This window comes from Neodiprion lecontei, chromosome 1, assembly GCF_021901455.1.
Source record: "Neodiprion lecontei isolate iyNeoLeco1 chromosome 1, iyNeoLeco1.1, whole genome shotgun sequence".
Classification (NCBI taxonomy): Eukaryota; Metazoa; Arthropoda; class Insecta; order Hymenoptera; family Diprionidae; genus Neodiprion; species Neodiprion lecontei.
The window spans coordinates 7,923,989-7,941,014 of NC_060260.1; the positions used below are offsets into that span (position 1 = coordinate 7,923,989).

Genomic DNA, 17,026 nt, shown 5'->3' on the forward strand with positions numbered 1-17,026 from the left:
TTGCACGTATGTACCTACACGCGTTATACAATCGTCAACGACTTTAACGCGACGGTTTTGTAACAGGTTGTTGCCACGGCTTTATATTATATATATATACATACATGTATATACCTGCTACTCTACAGCAACTGGAACTATAAAACTAGTCTCTGGATAACGAAAGAAAGAAAGTTTCGACTGCCACTACATACACTTTCGGTCCCACAATTTTAAACGCGTGCTGCTGCGGCGATGATGCGAACGCTACTAATTACTGACGGATTATGTTTACTCGTCGCCTAGATATAGCTAGGCCCAGAAGTATAACGCAAGCTGTCTCAATTTCTCAATTTTGATACACTCCCGCAATGCGGGTTTCCTTTCACCGTCAAGCTGCGGAAGAAGCTACCAAAAACAAGGAAATTACACGACAGAAATTTGGCTATGCAATTTTATACATAAAATTTATTCCCGAAGTTGTACAAGTAAAAGAAATGGAGAAAATTTGAAAAAATTTATGACGAAAAATCTTTTCAGGAAGACTCACGAATATGCAAAAAAAGAAACAGCGAAGTAGGAATGCAAGGCAAAGACGGACGGTAAAATTTGCATCCTGATTATAAAAACATCGCATTTGTGAAATCGTCGAGATGGTTCGATTAATTCGTTTCTGGCATTCAATCCCAAATGCATATTCGAAAGTTTTAAATTCGTATAGAGCTGTAGATCACGCGGAATTGTAAATAAAAAAAAAAAAAAAGAAAAAGTAACGTTCAGTTCGGTAACAAGTAACAGACGCAATACCGGCGCAGTCCTTGAGTCGGCGATCTTTTTTCCTTCTTCCTTTCTGTCGCAGAAAAAGTCTCAAATTGTCGCGCCACGATCGTTGACAATTTTTTATTCGTTTATACACAGAAAGTGTGCGAATAATAAAGAAATGAAACAATGAAGAAATAAACGGTATTTTGGAAATATCGCTAAATATACTAATATTGTTAAAGTACGGTTAGAAAGTTTACGACGGCGGGACTTTAATGACAAATTTACGCTTTAAAGAAAATCTGAGACTCGTTATTTCGCCCGTCCTGCATCTATTATTTCATTAATATTGATGCGCTCGTGTACAACTTTACACACGTAACGCGGATGGCTGATTATCGCGTGTCGCGAATAAGGCTGGAAACGCCCTCGTCGATGCTTAGATGCATAGTAAAGTCCGCGAGCATGAACAGGATGATAAGATCGCGTTCAACGTCCCGAAGAATAATCGCATGCGAGCGTTTCTCGTTCTTCGAACCGCGTAATAGCGAAGTCAAACGTTTTGCGGCGCTTCGCCGCTTCTTATTCCTACCGAAGCACGACTTGTACTTTTATTCGTACGCCCATCGCGTTACGCTATGTCCATATAGGGAACTTAACAGACGTACGAACATTCGTTACCTTGGCATCATCCGCCTTTTTCTTAGTCAAGCGCGAAAACATTTTTCAAAGAAACTGTGCCGTCGTGTTCGAAAATCATCGGGACTTGGGTCCAGTTTTTCTGTCAATATCTTGCCATAAGCATATTTCTGGAAAATCTGTTTTCATAAATTTTCACGAAATTTCAGGATGGCCTGTGAAAGAAGGCTGGAAAAAATGTCCCAGTTGACAAGAAAGCTTCCGAAGCATGTGACGTTACTTAAACCACCTTCGGGCAAGTTGACGCGCCCCGATTTTCCCCGATTTCGCTTCTCTGGTCGTTCTCTCTTTTTAAATACACCTTTCATGTACACACGTGCAGAGCTCGGTTTATATATATATATTAGGTATGTAACGTACTTTTACCGTACGCATAGAAAAGGCCCTTGTTTGGCGATAAAACCGAGTGCAGAAAATAAGGCGATGGCCGATCGAACTGTCCCGAGAAATTAAAATTCTCACCGCTTTCTACATCGCGATCCAGCTTCCCTCGGAGAAATGCAGAGCTGCGATACTTTTCTCGGCTATCCACGGCCAGAGAATCACGCTTCTGTGGTTTACGCTTGCGTCATCCTGCGGCAGGACGATTCTCCTCGGTCACTTTCCGTTTCTAAATACGCGTGCGGTTCGTCCGCCATCATTAAGTTCATCCGTGGAGATCGTTGCAATCTGCGGTATCGGATTTTCGCAATTTTTCCGCATTACGTAAGCTGCTTTAAGCGATGGCCGCTAAGATAAAAATAATCGGTGCATCGACTAATCGAGTAGAAAAAAATAATCGAACATGACGCGATTGAATCGGTAAAAAGTTAATTGAATAATCGATTGTTTCGTATTTTTTAATATCCATCCTAAATTTCATGAATTTCAGTACATGGTCTTAACAAGGGAAAAGTTTTTTGACAATTTATTGTTTCATTCAAAATATTTTCCAATTTCATGTGAAAATATTCATTTATCTTTCACTTATTACATGAAATAAGCAAGACAATGATAATAATAGATACTTTAATCACATAAATTGATATTCCATTGCATCGTTAATGGGAGTAAAAAATAAAAAACGATTGTGAAGAAAAATGATTAATCAAGTTTGAAAAATAATCAATCATACTCGATTAATCGGAAAAAAATGATCGATTTAATCGAAAATAGATTATTTTTAGTCATTCTTATAAGTTACTTACAAGCCGGGGATTTTGAATACTTCATATTTATTCGATCTTTCCTCGTTTCCGTTCAATGTCGCAACGTCAAAGTCTCTTCTGGAGAAGCGAAATTGTACGACGCTTAAAAACAGGTTCTTTTAGCCATTGCGGGTTTTTTTTTCTCTCTCTCTTTAACGCGGTGACTAATTCGCGAATGATCTTGAGAATTTATGTAGGTACTCGGCACCGATCGGATTTAGCCGTCACATTTTCAAAGTAGTTTAGCGAAGATATAATATAACTAAAATATAATATTCGTACATGGGCGTGGGTATCATAAACCTCTGAAACTCGAGTTAGCGGCAATTTATTATAATCACCTTTATTATAGAAACTTTATATACCGATGTACCGCCAGCGGCAGTTTATTATGCGGAATCCGGTATAACTAAATACCTCTGTTGTTTCGTCTACATTAATAGCAAATTAAGACGTCAAATTTCAATTGGTCTTGAATTAAACGGTTTTTTTAACACATAACCATTACCGCCTCGGAGAATTCAAAGGCAACAAGTGATCACGGGTAAATTAACAAGATATGAAGAATTAACAAGAGGAATGCAGCTTATAGCTATCTGAGGATCTGGCTAATTCATCGTTCGAAATCGAATGGAAAACGAAGAATGTGCGCTTCGTTTCAAAGTCCTTCTTGGGCAATGCATGAGCCAGAGACTTTCTCGTTCTCTCGAATTTTCCCAATTAGGTATTACTCGATGAGATGGTATTTCATCACGCTCGGCATTTGCACTAAATGCTGATTGATATCTTTTTCTCTTTCTTGTTTTATTGATATTTGTTTAATTTTTTATTCCCATCCGTTTACTACTTTGAAGAACAGTCACGAGCAGACGTTTTTTCACTTCTTCATGGCCGACTTTAACATTCTTGGTGACTTGTTTCAATCGTCAAACAAGGCCGAGGACTCGAGGTGGTGTCGAGAGTCGAATAAAGAATTCAATCTCTGTCTACTCTGTAGAACGTATCAAGGATATCAAAATTTATCTTCTACAAGTCTGCTGGAAACAATTTCGATAGTAACAAAATATAATCTTATTGGCTTAATTCGATCAAGCAACATTTGGACGAAAGTATTTAATACAGTTTACTCGGATATAATTATTCATTCCTTCGGATGTTGAATTGAGTGGGATACAATTGATTAACTTCACTAATAACCGATGGATTCTTAATAAACCGAGTAGATTTAAGAAAACCTAATTTGATCCAAACACAAACCTTAAAACTTTCAAGTTTTCGTTCTTCTGTGAAATTTTTTTCATGGTTTTAGTGCATATTCATACGTTAAATAGATCAAATGATCCAAAACCTGTCTCATTTCCGTAATTGGCAAAATGAATCCATCGTTTGGATCGGAAATAAATCATAGACGATACACAAGCATAAGATACGGAATTAAGGTTACTCTTCCATTCACCGGAACGGAAACTAACGGTGGTCTGAAAAAAAAGAAAAAAAAAAATACATAGTATAATTCGAAATAGCTAAAACTAAAAGAGTGCCATGTAATGGGAAAACTGGTTTATCTTGACCCGCGAAATTCGTCAACTCGGAAAGACTGTAATTGAAATTGCACATGTCTTGCACAGTCGTGAATCCGTCTAATGTTAAATTTGCTCAATGGCGACCTTGACATTTACCAACAACGTCCGAGGCGGGCGTGGCAGCGGTTTGAAAGGATCACGTTATTGGGATTGTCAATTTGCAATGCGTCATCTGTTGGAAAAAAATCAAACTAATATAACCAGTCTGACAACTGACCGTTGACCGTTTTTTTTCTCGTGCGGATGGTTGAACGATACATTATTGATTACGTTTCATTAATATTGATGTATGTGACTTGAGCAATTTTAAACCCCAAAAAATACGATTTTCCTGCATTAACGTGAAAAACTTAGGTTATGTGGTGATAAAATGGTGCCGAGAACCAGATTCCGACGCCATGAGGAGATTTTCCAGTAACACTGATCAGCATAATTTCGTATCAAGGAAGATGTTTACTAATTTTTAAATCCCTATATACTTTCGTTACACAACCATATTTAATCTGATTTGATCAGGTTTCATTTTTGCGTTACAATTACTACCAGTAAAATTGAATGATAATGTTTTGACTTATCGTTTTTGATTCGAAGTGTTTTGTTATTTACTATAAATACCATTTAATTAGTTACAATAAATAACAAAACACCCTGAATCAAAAGAGGTAAGTCTAAACGATAAGCATTCCATTTTACTTATAGTAACTATAACGCAAAAACTAGACCCGATCGAATCAAAATAAATATGGTTTTATAACGAGGGTATCCAGGTATTTCAAAATTAGTAAACGTCTTCCTTGTTACAAAATTTTCTTGACCAGTGTACTGTAACAACATATATAACCTAATTTTTGTTCTCAAGAACTGTATTTTTGGCAAAACTAAAGAAAATCATATTCCAATAAAACTATTCGTTTCCAAAATCTTCTAATATCAATTCTATCGTACTAAACCTTGTTCCTGACATAGTCGGTTCAAAGTTTCCATGTTAAAGACAAAAAGTGAATTTTTGTCGAGCAGTCTAATCGCCGCGTCCTCGGGGCGTTGCCCGTCGGCATTTTCTTCCTGGGCGGGTCCAGCACCAGTTGGCGTTCCCGAGGATCGACACGGGGATCGGATAAGCCTGTTTTCACCTTTCTACGTCCCCTCGGCTGCTTTCTAACGCGTTCTCCGTCGGCGCTTTGAGTTTTAGCAAGTGAAATCACCGGCTCTCGGCCCTTTGCCTCGAGGTCTAATCCTGCGAATAGGTCGACCCACTGGCACAAATTCCTGCCGCGAATTCTGCGCAGGTGCCCCGTGATCAGAGGCAAAAGGTACCGCCGACGCTTTTCGCGGATCATCAGAGGAGGCTGACTCCATCCGCCGAAGAGGGCCGGTCTCCAGGCCCCGTTACCGAGCCTCCGGGCCCGTTTTCGAATTATCAATCGCCGACGTCGATTGTCCGGAAATCGGGTCGCCCTCAGCGCCGGAAGGCAGTCATCGATAACACCGGTCAACGCGAACTCTGAGTCTGGATTCTGGATGTCAAATTTTGATTTCTTCTACTTCGCCGATAAATGAATAAATGGTTTTATTGGATAAAGTTTTTTTTTTTCAGAAAAATTACCTATTTCTCAAATATTTATTGTAAATGATAATCAGACAAACCTCAGTTTTGTATTTAAATAACTTTTATTCAAATATAATAATTAGTAATAAACTACATGTGTAAAAGGTCTGATGAACAAAGTTTAAAAATTGATAGTTTTCGTATTTTTTCTATTTTCGTACGGATTTTCTCGTATCAAACCCCAAACATAATCTATATCGACCCCGACCCCGGAAGTATAACCGAAACTTTGAAATATTTCACGATCATATTCGCCTGAATTTGTTTCTTTTTTTTTTTTCGAAGAAAGATTTCTCGTCGCATCAAATTCAAAACAATTATTATAACATATGAGAGAAACATTGGAAGAAATATGCAGTCCGAATTGCTAGAGATTACAATTTAATTTCAATCTAACATTATCCGGCATTGAATTTTCGAATTAACCGCAAAAACTGTTTGGTCATAATCGAAAGCGGTCCATTTTCCTCGATTTTAACCCAACAATATTTGCATCGTGAGCCACGTAATGTTTTCGCGCTAATTCCTAGCTCCGCACGTGCCGCCGGTTTTCATCGGCCGGAAGGCCTCCAATTCCGTGTTTACTGTTTACCCGCGAGTAAAGTCGTATTCAGGGATCTCGGGTCTAGATTTGAGAGAGTGTTCAAGGCGTCGGTAAACCGTATATGTGTACAGGAATACGCGATACAGAAGACTTTCGAAGCAAACTGGTTCAGCGGGTTCGCCGATAGGAATTTGCTCCCATTGCGTTTAATTAGCGGAGCCGCGTCGGTCCCTCGTCTCGTATATCCGTGGAAGCGCAGCTTCGATGAATGTGTAACAAGCACCGGGGCCCAGTGACCGAGTATCCGACGGCCGAATAGCCGGCCTGAGTATCGGTCCAAGTACCAACTACAAGTAGGCCAACCCCGAAAGAATTACGACGAACGTCGAACGACTTCTGCTGTGGGATTATTGTAAATTGTTCGTAAATTGACTCAGCGTTTAGCGACACCACCTTCGATGTTTCTGCATGTACCTGAACTCTGCGCTCTAAACGGTTCCGCAATTATACCGAACGAAAGTTACTTGCCACAACCTAAGATCGCGCGTTCACACCGGACGATGATTTCTATCTTTTATAGATCTTATTCGTCGTCGTTATTGCGGGCTTGAATGACGATCATTTTTCTTTGGACTGATTGAAATAATTACCCTCATAGTCTGCACTGGGAGTTACTGACTACATCGCAGGCTCTGATTACAACTTTTCATTGTTTCATTCGTTTTAATTGTCATATTGTTCCTGCACTGCACGAGTTTTCCAATCCTAGATGATTTTTTTCATAGTCTGTGGATATTTAAAATTCCGCACGAAAGTGAAATAAGATTTGTCATAATAATTTGCGACCAATACAATCGTAATAGAATTCAAAAATCGACGACCGTAAAATGAACAAACCTAGTTTTCCCCCCGTTGTTTTACAAGTCTCAACAAATCCGTATCGTCTGCAATAACCTGAAGTGTACACATCTATACGTGTAACTTCTCAAACCTCCGAATTTCTCAAGCTGTCGAATCGACCATTCATCACTACGGGTGAAAGAAAACGGTCGATTCACCGTTGAAAGCGAATTATTTCTCATTACAGTTCAAATCCCAGTATATACCTATAACTCTGACGAAAAAACCTGAAAACCGATCAAATGACCGACCGTTTCAGCCGTTACCGGGTAAACCTCGCGGCGAATAAAACGCGTGTATCACGCTTATACCCTGGCGCAAAGCGACTGTGCAGAGCTAAAAGAGTTGTATACAACATTCAATTCGCTCCTCGATTTTTCACTGCAGCAGCAAGCACAGAACGAACGAACGTCGTCGTCAATCCGTCCGATTGTCCGAGAAAGTAGGTCTCGCGTTCTCGGTTCTTACCCAGAGACTGCAGCCTTGGCTCGTCGAGATCAGCCGTAGGCAGGATATCTCTGGACGTGCGTGTGTGTGTGAATCCACTATCCGTGCCTGTATCAACATCTGTTACACGCGGACTGAACGAAGAATTCTCAACGTCGTGGTACGAGGTATCCATATTCGATATCCACTCGCACTCCCAAACGTATTAAACATCCGACGCGATCATCTTTCGATCCGTCCGGAGTTCGTCGTATGTAACACATGGACGATTGTACGTATGTGTTCCGCACGAAACAATCGGCGGATATTATCAGACTCGCCGGATCTTCCTGACTGAGTGATCATCACCCGGAGGTAGGAAGGAAAAAGGTCTCGCGTCGTTTGCGGGCCGCTGATGCAGGTCTCTCCTTTCCTCGATCCTCCTCATCTCCTCGAGGCATCGCGTTAGAAAGTGAGAATTCTACTCGCCGCATAGCGTAAGCACGGCTCGACTAGCTCTGGGTTCATTTGGGTCAGGCTCCGGCGGTGTAACGAAATGCCAGAGAGCCAGAACCAAGACACATCCGACCCCATGAAGTACAGAGACGCTTCTTACCCACCGTGGAATATTTATTGGTCTTCATTGCCTGTGAGCGTTTATATTCCGCGCTGTTGTTGCCTCTATTCTCATTTAACAGCATCGTTCCATTGTGGGCATCGGCAGGTGGGCATGTTTTTTTCTATTATACCCCTTCAACGCAGCTTTCGTCCCGCGACAATTTCTCCATTTGTAATTACCTACGTTCAGGTGTGTACATGCATGCCGATAGTCCCACGCAGGGATGCCCACGACTCGATACCACCTACCTAATTACGTCTGTATACATTATTTCATCGCTATTCTTTCGTCTGTGATTGCAGCAATCGCATCGATCATCAGCCGCAGGACAGGTGGAACAAATTTCTTAATTTTCGTTATGAAAGCTCGAGTTTTTCGACTTGGCTTGGTTGGAAGTGAATTGTAAACTACGTGCTTGTCAGACATTTACAACGTATCCGGTATCTGTCAAGTCCATTATGCCTACAAAGACCCGATTTTTTGCAAATTCAATTTTAAATAGCGACAAATTGCATTTTTAACTATCTTTTCGACGTAAACGTAAGCTGTGATATAATATACATGTTATTAAGCACTGTCTAAACTCTTCAGCACGTTCCATTGCTGAGTTATATGGTCAGGCAAAAATCCGTTGATGACTTTTTATTTTATTCTACTTTCAAACGAACACGAAGCATTTATTATCTTCCTAATTGCGACACACTATAGAAAAAATATACGTGCCAGATACGTTTTATAGACACATAAACGGATTTCGCACTGTAAAAAATGTTTGAAATGTTGTCTGATTATTGACAATGAATAAGAAAAAAAAAATTTTTACGTATTCAACTTGGGTCGTAAATTCAATTACAAGTACTAAAGGAAAGATCATAAAATTAGTTATCTATTCGTACAACAATTATAACTACAAAATTAAAATTAACTATCCCGTATTCCGCAAATTTGTCTTAATTTATTTCTTAACGAGAATCGGTTGTGAGTTTAAACAATTTGGTACAAGAAATAAAGGGATTATTTCATTGCTATGATAAAAATAGGTGAGTTTGGCCGCTCGCCGTCGTAAAAATGAATTATTCATCAGGCAGTGGCCGAGTGATAAATATTCATTATTTCCTAACGAATTCGTTGCCCGATGTGTGACCTACGGTATTTTATTCCACATTGAACCGCGTGTTGACACTGATATCGCTTGATTGGCGGCGCGTAGCGCCTTTCTGTATTTGCAGATTCAATATTCGAGTACCCGTTCGTTATTCGTTCACTTAGCACAAATTTTTTAAAAACTTTCTACGCAAATTCAGTGCCGTATCATTATCGTCTGCATTGGATTTGTCCGAAAGGACTGCGAAGCGATGAAATCGATGCCTGCGAGTATTGTGGACTCGAATTTCTTCCTCTGTGTTATTAATCGAGCCGCATATATCGCCTTCGTGTCGTAGAAGACGGATGCTGATTAAGTGGGTATAATTACAACTGTGTTTTCCCATTAGTACATTTCCAACAACGCTGCAACGCGGTAAATTTCCAAGTGATGCAACCCTCGGTGGTCAGACTGGACATCGCGGCTTAGCCGCCAGGCGAAGTGAAAATAGTCAAGGTAATAATGCAGGCGAAGCCGTGTCGCGACTTATGCTGCATTTGTCGCGCAAGTAAACGGGTATAAATGAGTACGAATTTTACGGAGAATTTCGACTCGCAAAATATGGAATACATCGGAATTCTCTCTTCGGCACAAAAATACGGCACAAAACAATAATTTCTATACTTTTTAACGCCATCAGCTGTTAAAATAGGAACTAGCAGATTTCATTACTCACGAATCATGATACCACGCGTCGTATCGGTACGAGAACAGCGACGTGCACAAACGGGGTGTCCATAAATTTTTAGTAAAAAAATTCCATGACATTTCCAGGTTTTCCAGGACGTAAAACTTAATTGCCCTAAAATTTTCCCAGTTCTATTATACTAAGTTACTAAAACCTAAATTGTTCAGCTTATTAACTCTACATTCGGTTGAAATTCAACTCGAATTGAAGAAAAATACAACGTACAAAAAAGTCAGTTTAAGCCAATTTGTTTTCACGACCAGAAAAAGTAAACTTGTTACCTCAAAAAATCATTTCTAATTCCCATTATAGAAAACTGATATTGTTAGTTTTTTTCCACGATCAAATTAAAATTCCTCTGACAATTCCGGGTTTTTCGTGACCCCTTCTAAATACCCTGATTCGCGCGACCGTTTTGTCTCTGCAATTTATTGTATAGGTTTATGTTTATTAAAGAGGAAGAGAAACGGTTCAGCGTTGCACTTTCCTTGCGTAACGATACAATTTTCACTTTTACCTTTTCCCTCGACGACTCGCGTTATTATATCCCGCGACAAAGCGCAGCACCTACTTCTTAGAGACTCTGGTCCAGGCTTCGCGTCTCGCACTTCTGCACCAACGACGCGTTTATAATATGGTACTTTCGCGATGAGTAAAAGTGCGGTTTGGTTGGATAGGTTGAGTGTTAAGTGGTTGAAAATGTTCTTTCATATTTTTAATCGAAATTTACACACGCGGCATCCGAATTCCTCCTAACTCGCATTCTTCAGCTGAAGAAACGCGGTCGAACAAGTGGAACCACTGTCGTTTCGGTATTGAATATTAGGAATAAATATATCGCTAAAAATCGAATTTATCCTTTGTCAAAGTAATGTAACGAAAAGTGATGGTGATGTCAAGAATGACGAAAAAACCTGCTTGTCCAACAACAATTCATGACGATTTGTTGAATGAAAATGCCAAACATCGTCGCAGTTTTTCAAAATCTGATTTTATATTCGTAATCAGCGACCCCAAAAACCACATAATACTATCTTGTTATAAAAGTTGACTGAGCACAATAATGTGTGACTCAAACGATTAATCCGCGCTTCTTTGACAAGTTTGCGACGCAACTGTAATTGGATGGACAATCAGAGCATACCGTTTCATCAATTACACACGATATCTTGAAACAGTACGCTGTAAGTTTAAAAATAAAACGGAACATCGATTCGACACGACGTTGATATCATCGCTGTGAAATACCCAATTGTCATATGATTTCTCGGTAGATATAAAAACAATAGTAACAATTTATAGAACAGGGTCCTGAAAATGGGCTCAGGGTCGCCCTGTGCATAGAATATATGCGACTATTACAGCTGATCGTTTTTAACAAAACACCAAACTTAACCAATTGAAGAAAATTTCCTTGGAGGATGTAACGACAACTCGATTCATTTGGACCAAATTAATAATAAGCAACCATACTCGGGATCGATGGCGTGTATCACACGCGTGCGGGAACCGCAAAGTTATACACGACGTGCCCCCGTCCCCGTTACCGGTTCCCACGAACCGGCACTTTCTCTTGCGAAACGTTACTACCTCTCCGCGTCAAGTATCGTACTGTACTGCGCCTATGATCTCCACGTACGAAGCATATTATACTATACCCAATACGGGTGTACAAAATGCCCCGTAGACCAGGACTGGGCTAAACGAACTCCGCGAGGAACAGAGAAAATCCTCGTCGAGACATACAGGCTTGTGCGGAGACCGCGAAAGACGCAAAATCCTGCTAATTACTCGGGCAATTACAGCAGTCTTGCAATTAGATAGTCTTGAAAGAACTGAAATAAAAATTTTGATTCGTTTCTACCTTCGTCTGCTGCGTCGTTAGTCGGATGCGCGTTCCTTCCTTGCATCCGCTTTCCGAACTGTCGTGATTAACGGGTTGACAAAACGCTGTTCTTTCGATTCATCTGCAACAGAAAAATGACGAGAGTCAATCCTTGGCCGATTCAGCTACGAACGCATTAATTTCTTTGGTATAAAATAGACGTATTTCAACCGTTTTGTCATGGTATAGCAGCATCTTTTAGTTACACTCGTTTCACTTTATTTCAGGCAATTGGCGGTTAGCACTGTAACATATTACCACTTTCGGCAAGATGACTTTTAGCATTCTCTGTAAAAGCGAAGCCCCTAGATCAGGTCGATCTTGCGAAGCAGGAAAATTTAATACAGGAGTCCACTTCAATGAGATTAGAACTCCGATCTGCTTTTGTGAAAAATTTAAAAATTTATTTGTTTCTATACTGCGAAAAAAGGTACTTTCTTTTCCATATTATCGAAAAAACGTCCAATTCGTCCATCTGAATATCCCCCAGATCAACTAAATATGACCTAAAGTTACGTGAGTTGTGCCAACTCGTTACGAATTTGTACGGATCAATTCAAAGATTGGTCAAGGCTACACGCAATAATATTCAACAAGGTCAATAACAGTTATTTCACATTATAAATAATTGTACGATATTCTGTAGTTGATTCTCAACAAACGAGTATCACACGGCCTGACTCCTCACGTTATTCCCAAACGTTATATTATTCTTGCCAACTTTTTGTCGCCAGTATGAAAAGCAAAAAAATAAAATAAAACAAAATGCTAGTATTTTCAATAAAAACCGCCAGTGAAAATTTTTCATAGCTCAAACTGTATCGTTCGGATTGATGTTCCCTCGATAAAATAAAAGCTAAGATATCAGAAGTAGAATTCCACAAGTCGTCGTAAATTCAACACCTCCTTATTTTCTTCCCACATTACGCATACATACCATACACGCTGTCACCTCTCAGGAATTTTAATTGACGCAAATTTTTCACTTCTCGTTAGCGTCCAGCGCGTTATTATACTTGAATACCGAGTTGGGTTCTACGGGTCCATACGAGGGACGGAAGTGTTCGCAGAGGAGCGCGACTCTCACTTTCGCAACTTCTCGCGTGCCAAGCTGCAAGGTGCGTCTTGTAGGCGCGTAGCGTATACAGTATTCTGCGGTGTTGTTGGCTGACGTATCGACGCGTGATCGAGTGACAGAGAATGAAGGGAATACGCAAAGGCACAGCGCAAGTCGTAAGGTTTGCGCTTTGCCGTGATACTTTTCTCCCGGATCCCCGCGAAACCGGATGTTAGGCGTCCTGGGCTCGTTTCAAGCGGCTGACGATATTTCTGCAGTTGCAGCAGGGGTGCAACGAAACAGGCTTTTAACTCGGGTAACAAGTCGAGGACTGACGCTTCGCACCTTATACCGTAATTGCCGTCTTTGAGCGGTAAACGCGGCTTCCGGAACGGTTAATCCGAGCTTTAAACGCCGCCGCGTGAAGCTTGAAGAGTGTGAGATGTGTATTCAACAGGTCACCTTGACTCGGAACGAGAGACAACTACAAGGATGCTGGTGTCCTTAATTGTTGCGCTGCAGGTTAAGCAAGGATTACACGTAATGTGTGACGCGCGCGATTATAGATTCACGGATAATCCTGAGCCGGTTGACGTTGAGGAGGAGAAAACAGCGATTGGATTGGCACGCCTGTTTCATGTCTGCTTGTCGGTGGAGAATATCGACTTTCACAAATTATATCCATGAAAATGATCAAATATCATCGTCGGGCTCTCATGTACGTATAATATTTAATTGCTCAGAGCTCAACGAACTTTTAACACGGAATTGTTTTGGCGCCTGCAGTCTAACTGTATATTCGTTATAAAACCGAGAAATTACCGCCGCAGGACTTCCTCAGGAGAGACCGAATCGACCATTGTTTCACACTTTTTTGTATATTAATCACGTTTCGTCGGAAGTTTGCACCGCGTGTTGTTTCCGGCGTACGTTTGTGTTATTTTAAAAGACCAAATACCGGAACGAAATAAGAAGAGTTTAGAATAAAAACAATTTCGAATCCCTGTTATTAAACAAACGATCGAATTCAACAAAGTGTTACACAAACTGCAGTATAACAAAAACAAACCTGTTACAAAATGGTATTCCTAATGTGAATGAATAACAGTATAACAAATATGAATACAAATGTAGGTAAATAGTTTAAGTGTATTCGTTTACAATTTGCCCAACTTGTTGAATAACAAATGTCACGAATATCGAAGAGAATCTCAGAGTTCGATTTTGACTCGATTCGCAGTCAATACGTGACTAGACGACACGTTTTCCCCAAGATTGGGTCACCCTACTTACGGAATGCGTCACGTACTTTTGCCGGAATTCACGTAGTTTGAATAAACATCGAGCATCATAGAGGTTAGCGCGGAGTCGGATACGAGGTCTTGGCAGCGTCCTCGAGTCTGTTTTATACCGTTACCAAACGTCTCTCTACCGTTTGGAGCGCGACTATCAGCGCCTAACTCACCTGATCGTCAGAGTTTCCTCACATACGTCGAAACGACCGTCCGCGAAGGTGAAGAAATAAAATCCAGATGAAACTAAGTAGAAGAAAAAAAAGAAGAAAAATGGCGGAAGAAGCATCCAAGATCGAAGAAGAAGGACGGGTATAGGGGTCGAAATGAGAGCAGCTGCTCGGGATGTGGCGAGGAAAAAAGAGGAGCAAGCGGTGGGATCGAACGTCCGTAAATCGGCAGACGAAGAACCTACGGGACCAACCCGGGTCACCACGTCTGCTCCATTGCAGGGCCGGTCGGATGACCGGGAACGGTCAAACGGTCGGGGACTGAATCGCGAAGCGTCCGATTGGCCGAATGAGCTGCAGACACGAGAAGGTAGCAGCACCTCACCTCACCTCACCTCACCTCACCTCACACGTCTAATATCTACGTACATCACGAGAAGGTTACACGAACGAACGGATGATCGCCGTGGATTCTTGCGAGTAAAAGAGTCGGTCAGATAACTGTACGCGCGCCTTGTTACGTACGTTTACTTTACCTACTCCAGTCGGCGGCCGCTGGGTCTTACAATCGGGCCCCAGGCCCAGGGCCTCATTCGCCCAATCCGCGTCTAGCCTCGCTTACAGCTACTCGGTGGGATACATCTGTGACCGGGAACTGTCAACGCGGATATTGTTGGGGCAGGAGGTCTGCTAGGAATCTATCAATCGGTTCGACGAAGCCATTGTTTTTCAAGATATTGAAGTTGGTAACGTTATCGTAACGATTCGTGCTGAGGAAAAATGACGATTTCGTGATTGTGGAATTATCTGAAATTCGGTAAACCGTAATAAAACACAACGCACTCGAACTTCGAAATCTCAGTACCTTCAAAATCATTGTTATATTAAGAAAATAGTGATTTTATGCCCCCAATGTTTCGTTACGACAACGTTACTAACTTCAACCTCGTCGATTTTCCGCGATGATGCACGCCTGCAATTTCTTTTAGGATTGCAGTATTGAATGTAGATACCCAGAACCGAAAATGTTCTATAGAATTTCACGTCATTTTAGTATCGATTTCAGCACAATTGGGGTCGAGTCACACACCGAACGCTGCGGTGAACTTTTATTGACACTGAAAACTTTCCGGTAGTAGTACACGTCTTGCAAGAGATAATTCGAACGATCTCATTGCAATTTTTCCGTACTTGCAACTTGCGCACGCTTGTAATTGTTACACGTTAAGAATTACAGATGCAGTTGCAGTATAGACTCGGATGTAAAGGTTTGCCGGCGCCTGGAGCAGCAGTAATTGCGGCTCGAGTTGCCGCCGAAGGTTTTTTTTTTTTCTTTCTTTCTTTTTTCATTGCCTGAATATCTCGACCGCATCAGAATGAGGCTATGTTTTAATATCGCTAAATTACACGCTGAGCGTATTGAGCGAGATCCCTGCAGTAATCCTTTCGTCTCTTTTTTGAGCTAATTTCAAGTTCTGACAAAGATCACTTTGCATATACTGCATTTATGTAATACGCATTGTATATTTAATTTACAGATGAAAGCTTCGCCGAGAGTGATCACCGAGCCAACGCTGCAAGGGTGCAAAGAGACTTGGACGGTAAGTGATAAAGATTCTTCAATTACCTAACCGGTTAAATTTATTAACTTGTGCGGTGCACGTTATGACTAAATTAATTATTATCGTTATCTTTGTGTAGAATAACTGTTTACACGACACTGTAGCACAATCCCACTACTGAATACCAAGATTATTATATACCATCGATTTTTCTTGCAGTCCAAGGTTATCCGATAAATTAACATCGCGCAGGCTCATTGTTAGAGTCGTTAATTTTCATGAATTCATTAAACATTTTTGAGAAATAATTTCGCGATGCATACGCCGTGTCGTGAGAATTTTTGAACAGAAAAAAAAAGAATCGTGAGAAAGTTTATTTCCTTTTTCTACCTATCTTCTTCTATCTTTTATTCCATCTACACGTATATGTACATAAGGCATTTATACGTATACATGGATCGTTGAATGGAGGGGGAAACGGAGTCTTCGAGGCACGACTTGGCTTTTTTTATTGTATTTTTCGCAATGCCTCGAAATATGGTGAACAATGGGACTTGACTCGACGTAATTATAGGTCTCATTCTCCAAAATTGTACATATATAAAAATGAAGTTTAAACAACAACTATATCTTTTCTTGCTCTACTATTACTGTATACTCCCTATATAATATTAATTAATACGGAGGGTACATATAACTCGACACCGAGTTTGGAAATTATTTTTAATATACCTACTATACCTACATACTTATACGATCGTGTCTTTAGTATACGGACAAATCTCTCAAACTTTTGATTAGCCAATATTTAAATTGGATAAAAGCAAGCCTAAAATAAAAAAAAAACATGTTGGACGTGAAGCGTGACAGGGTCCTTATATTCTGGTGCTGTAGAGACATTCGTAAATGTGATTGGATTACAA

The 17,026-nt window shown here is 40.5% G+C and overlaps 2 protein-coding genes across 4 annotated transcripts in view; one reads left to right on the plus strand and one right to left on the minus strand.

The window, feature by feature from the left end:
• LOC107220945 overlaps positions 1–17,026 on the minus strand; it is a 152,171-nt gene that overhangs the window by 37,400 nt on the left and 97,745 nt on the right. Inside the window, exon 4 of the mRNA XM_046741103.1 lies at positions 12,002–12,104. Within this exon, the coding sequence (XP_046597059.1) occupies positions 12,002–12,047 (46 nt within the window). The 5' untranslated portion in view covers positions 12,048–12,104. The remainder of the gene's footprint in view (positions 1–12,001; positions 12,105–17,026) is intronic.
• Positions 1–17,026, plus strand: part of LOC107220935 — a 55,988-nt gene that overhangs the window by 13,659 nt on the left and 25,303 nt on the right. For all 3 annotated transcript variants that reach the window (XM_046741015.1, XM_046741019.1, XM_046741024.1), the window contains exon 2: positions 16,080–16,142. In XM_046741015.1, the coding sequence (XP_046596971.1) occupies positions 16,080–16,142 (63 nt within the window). The remainder of the gene's footprint in view (positions 1–16,079; positions 16,143–17,026) is intronic.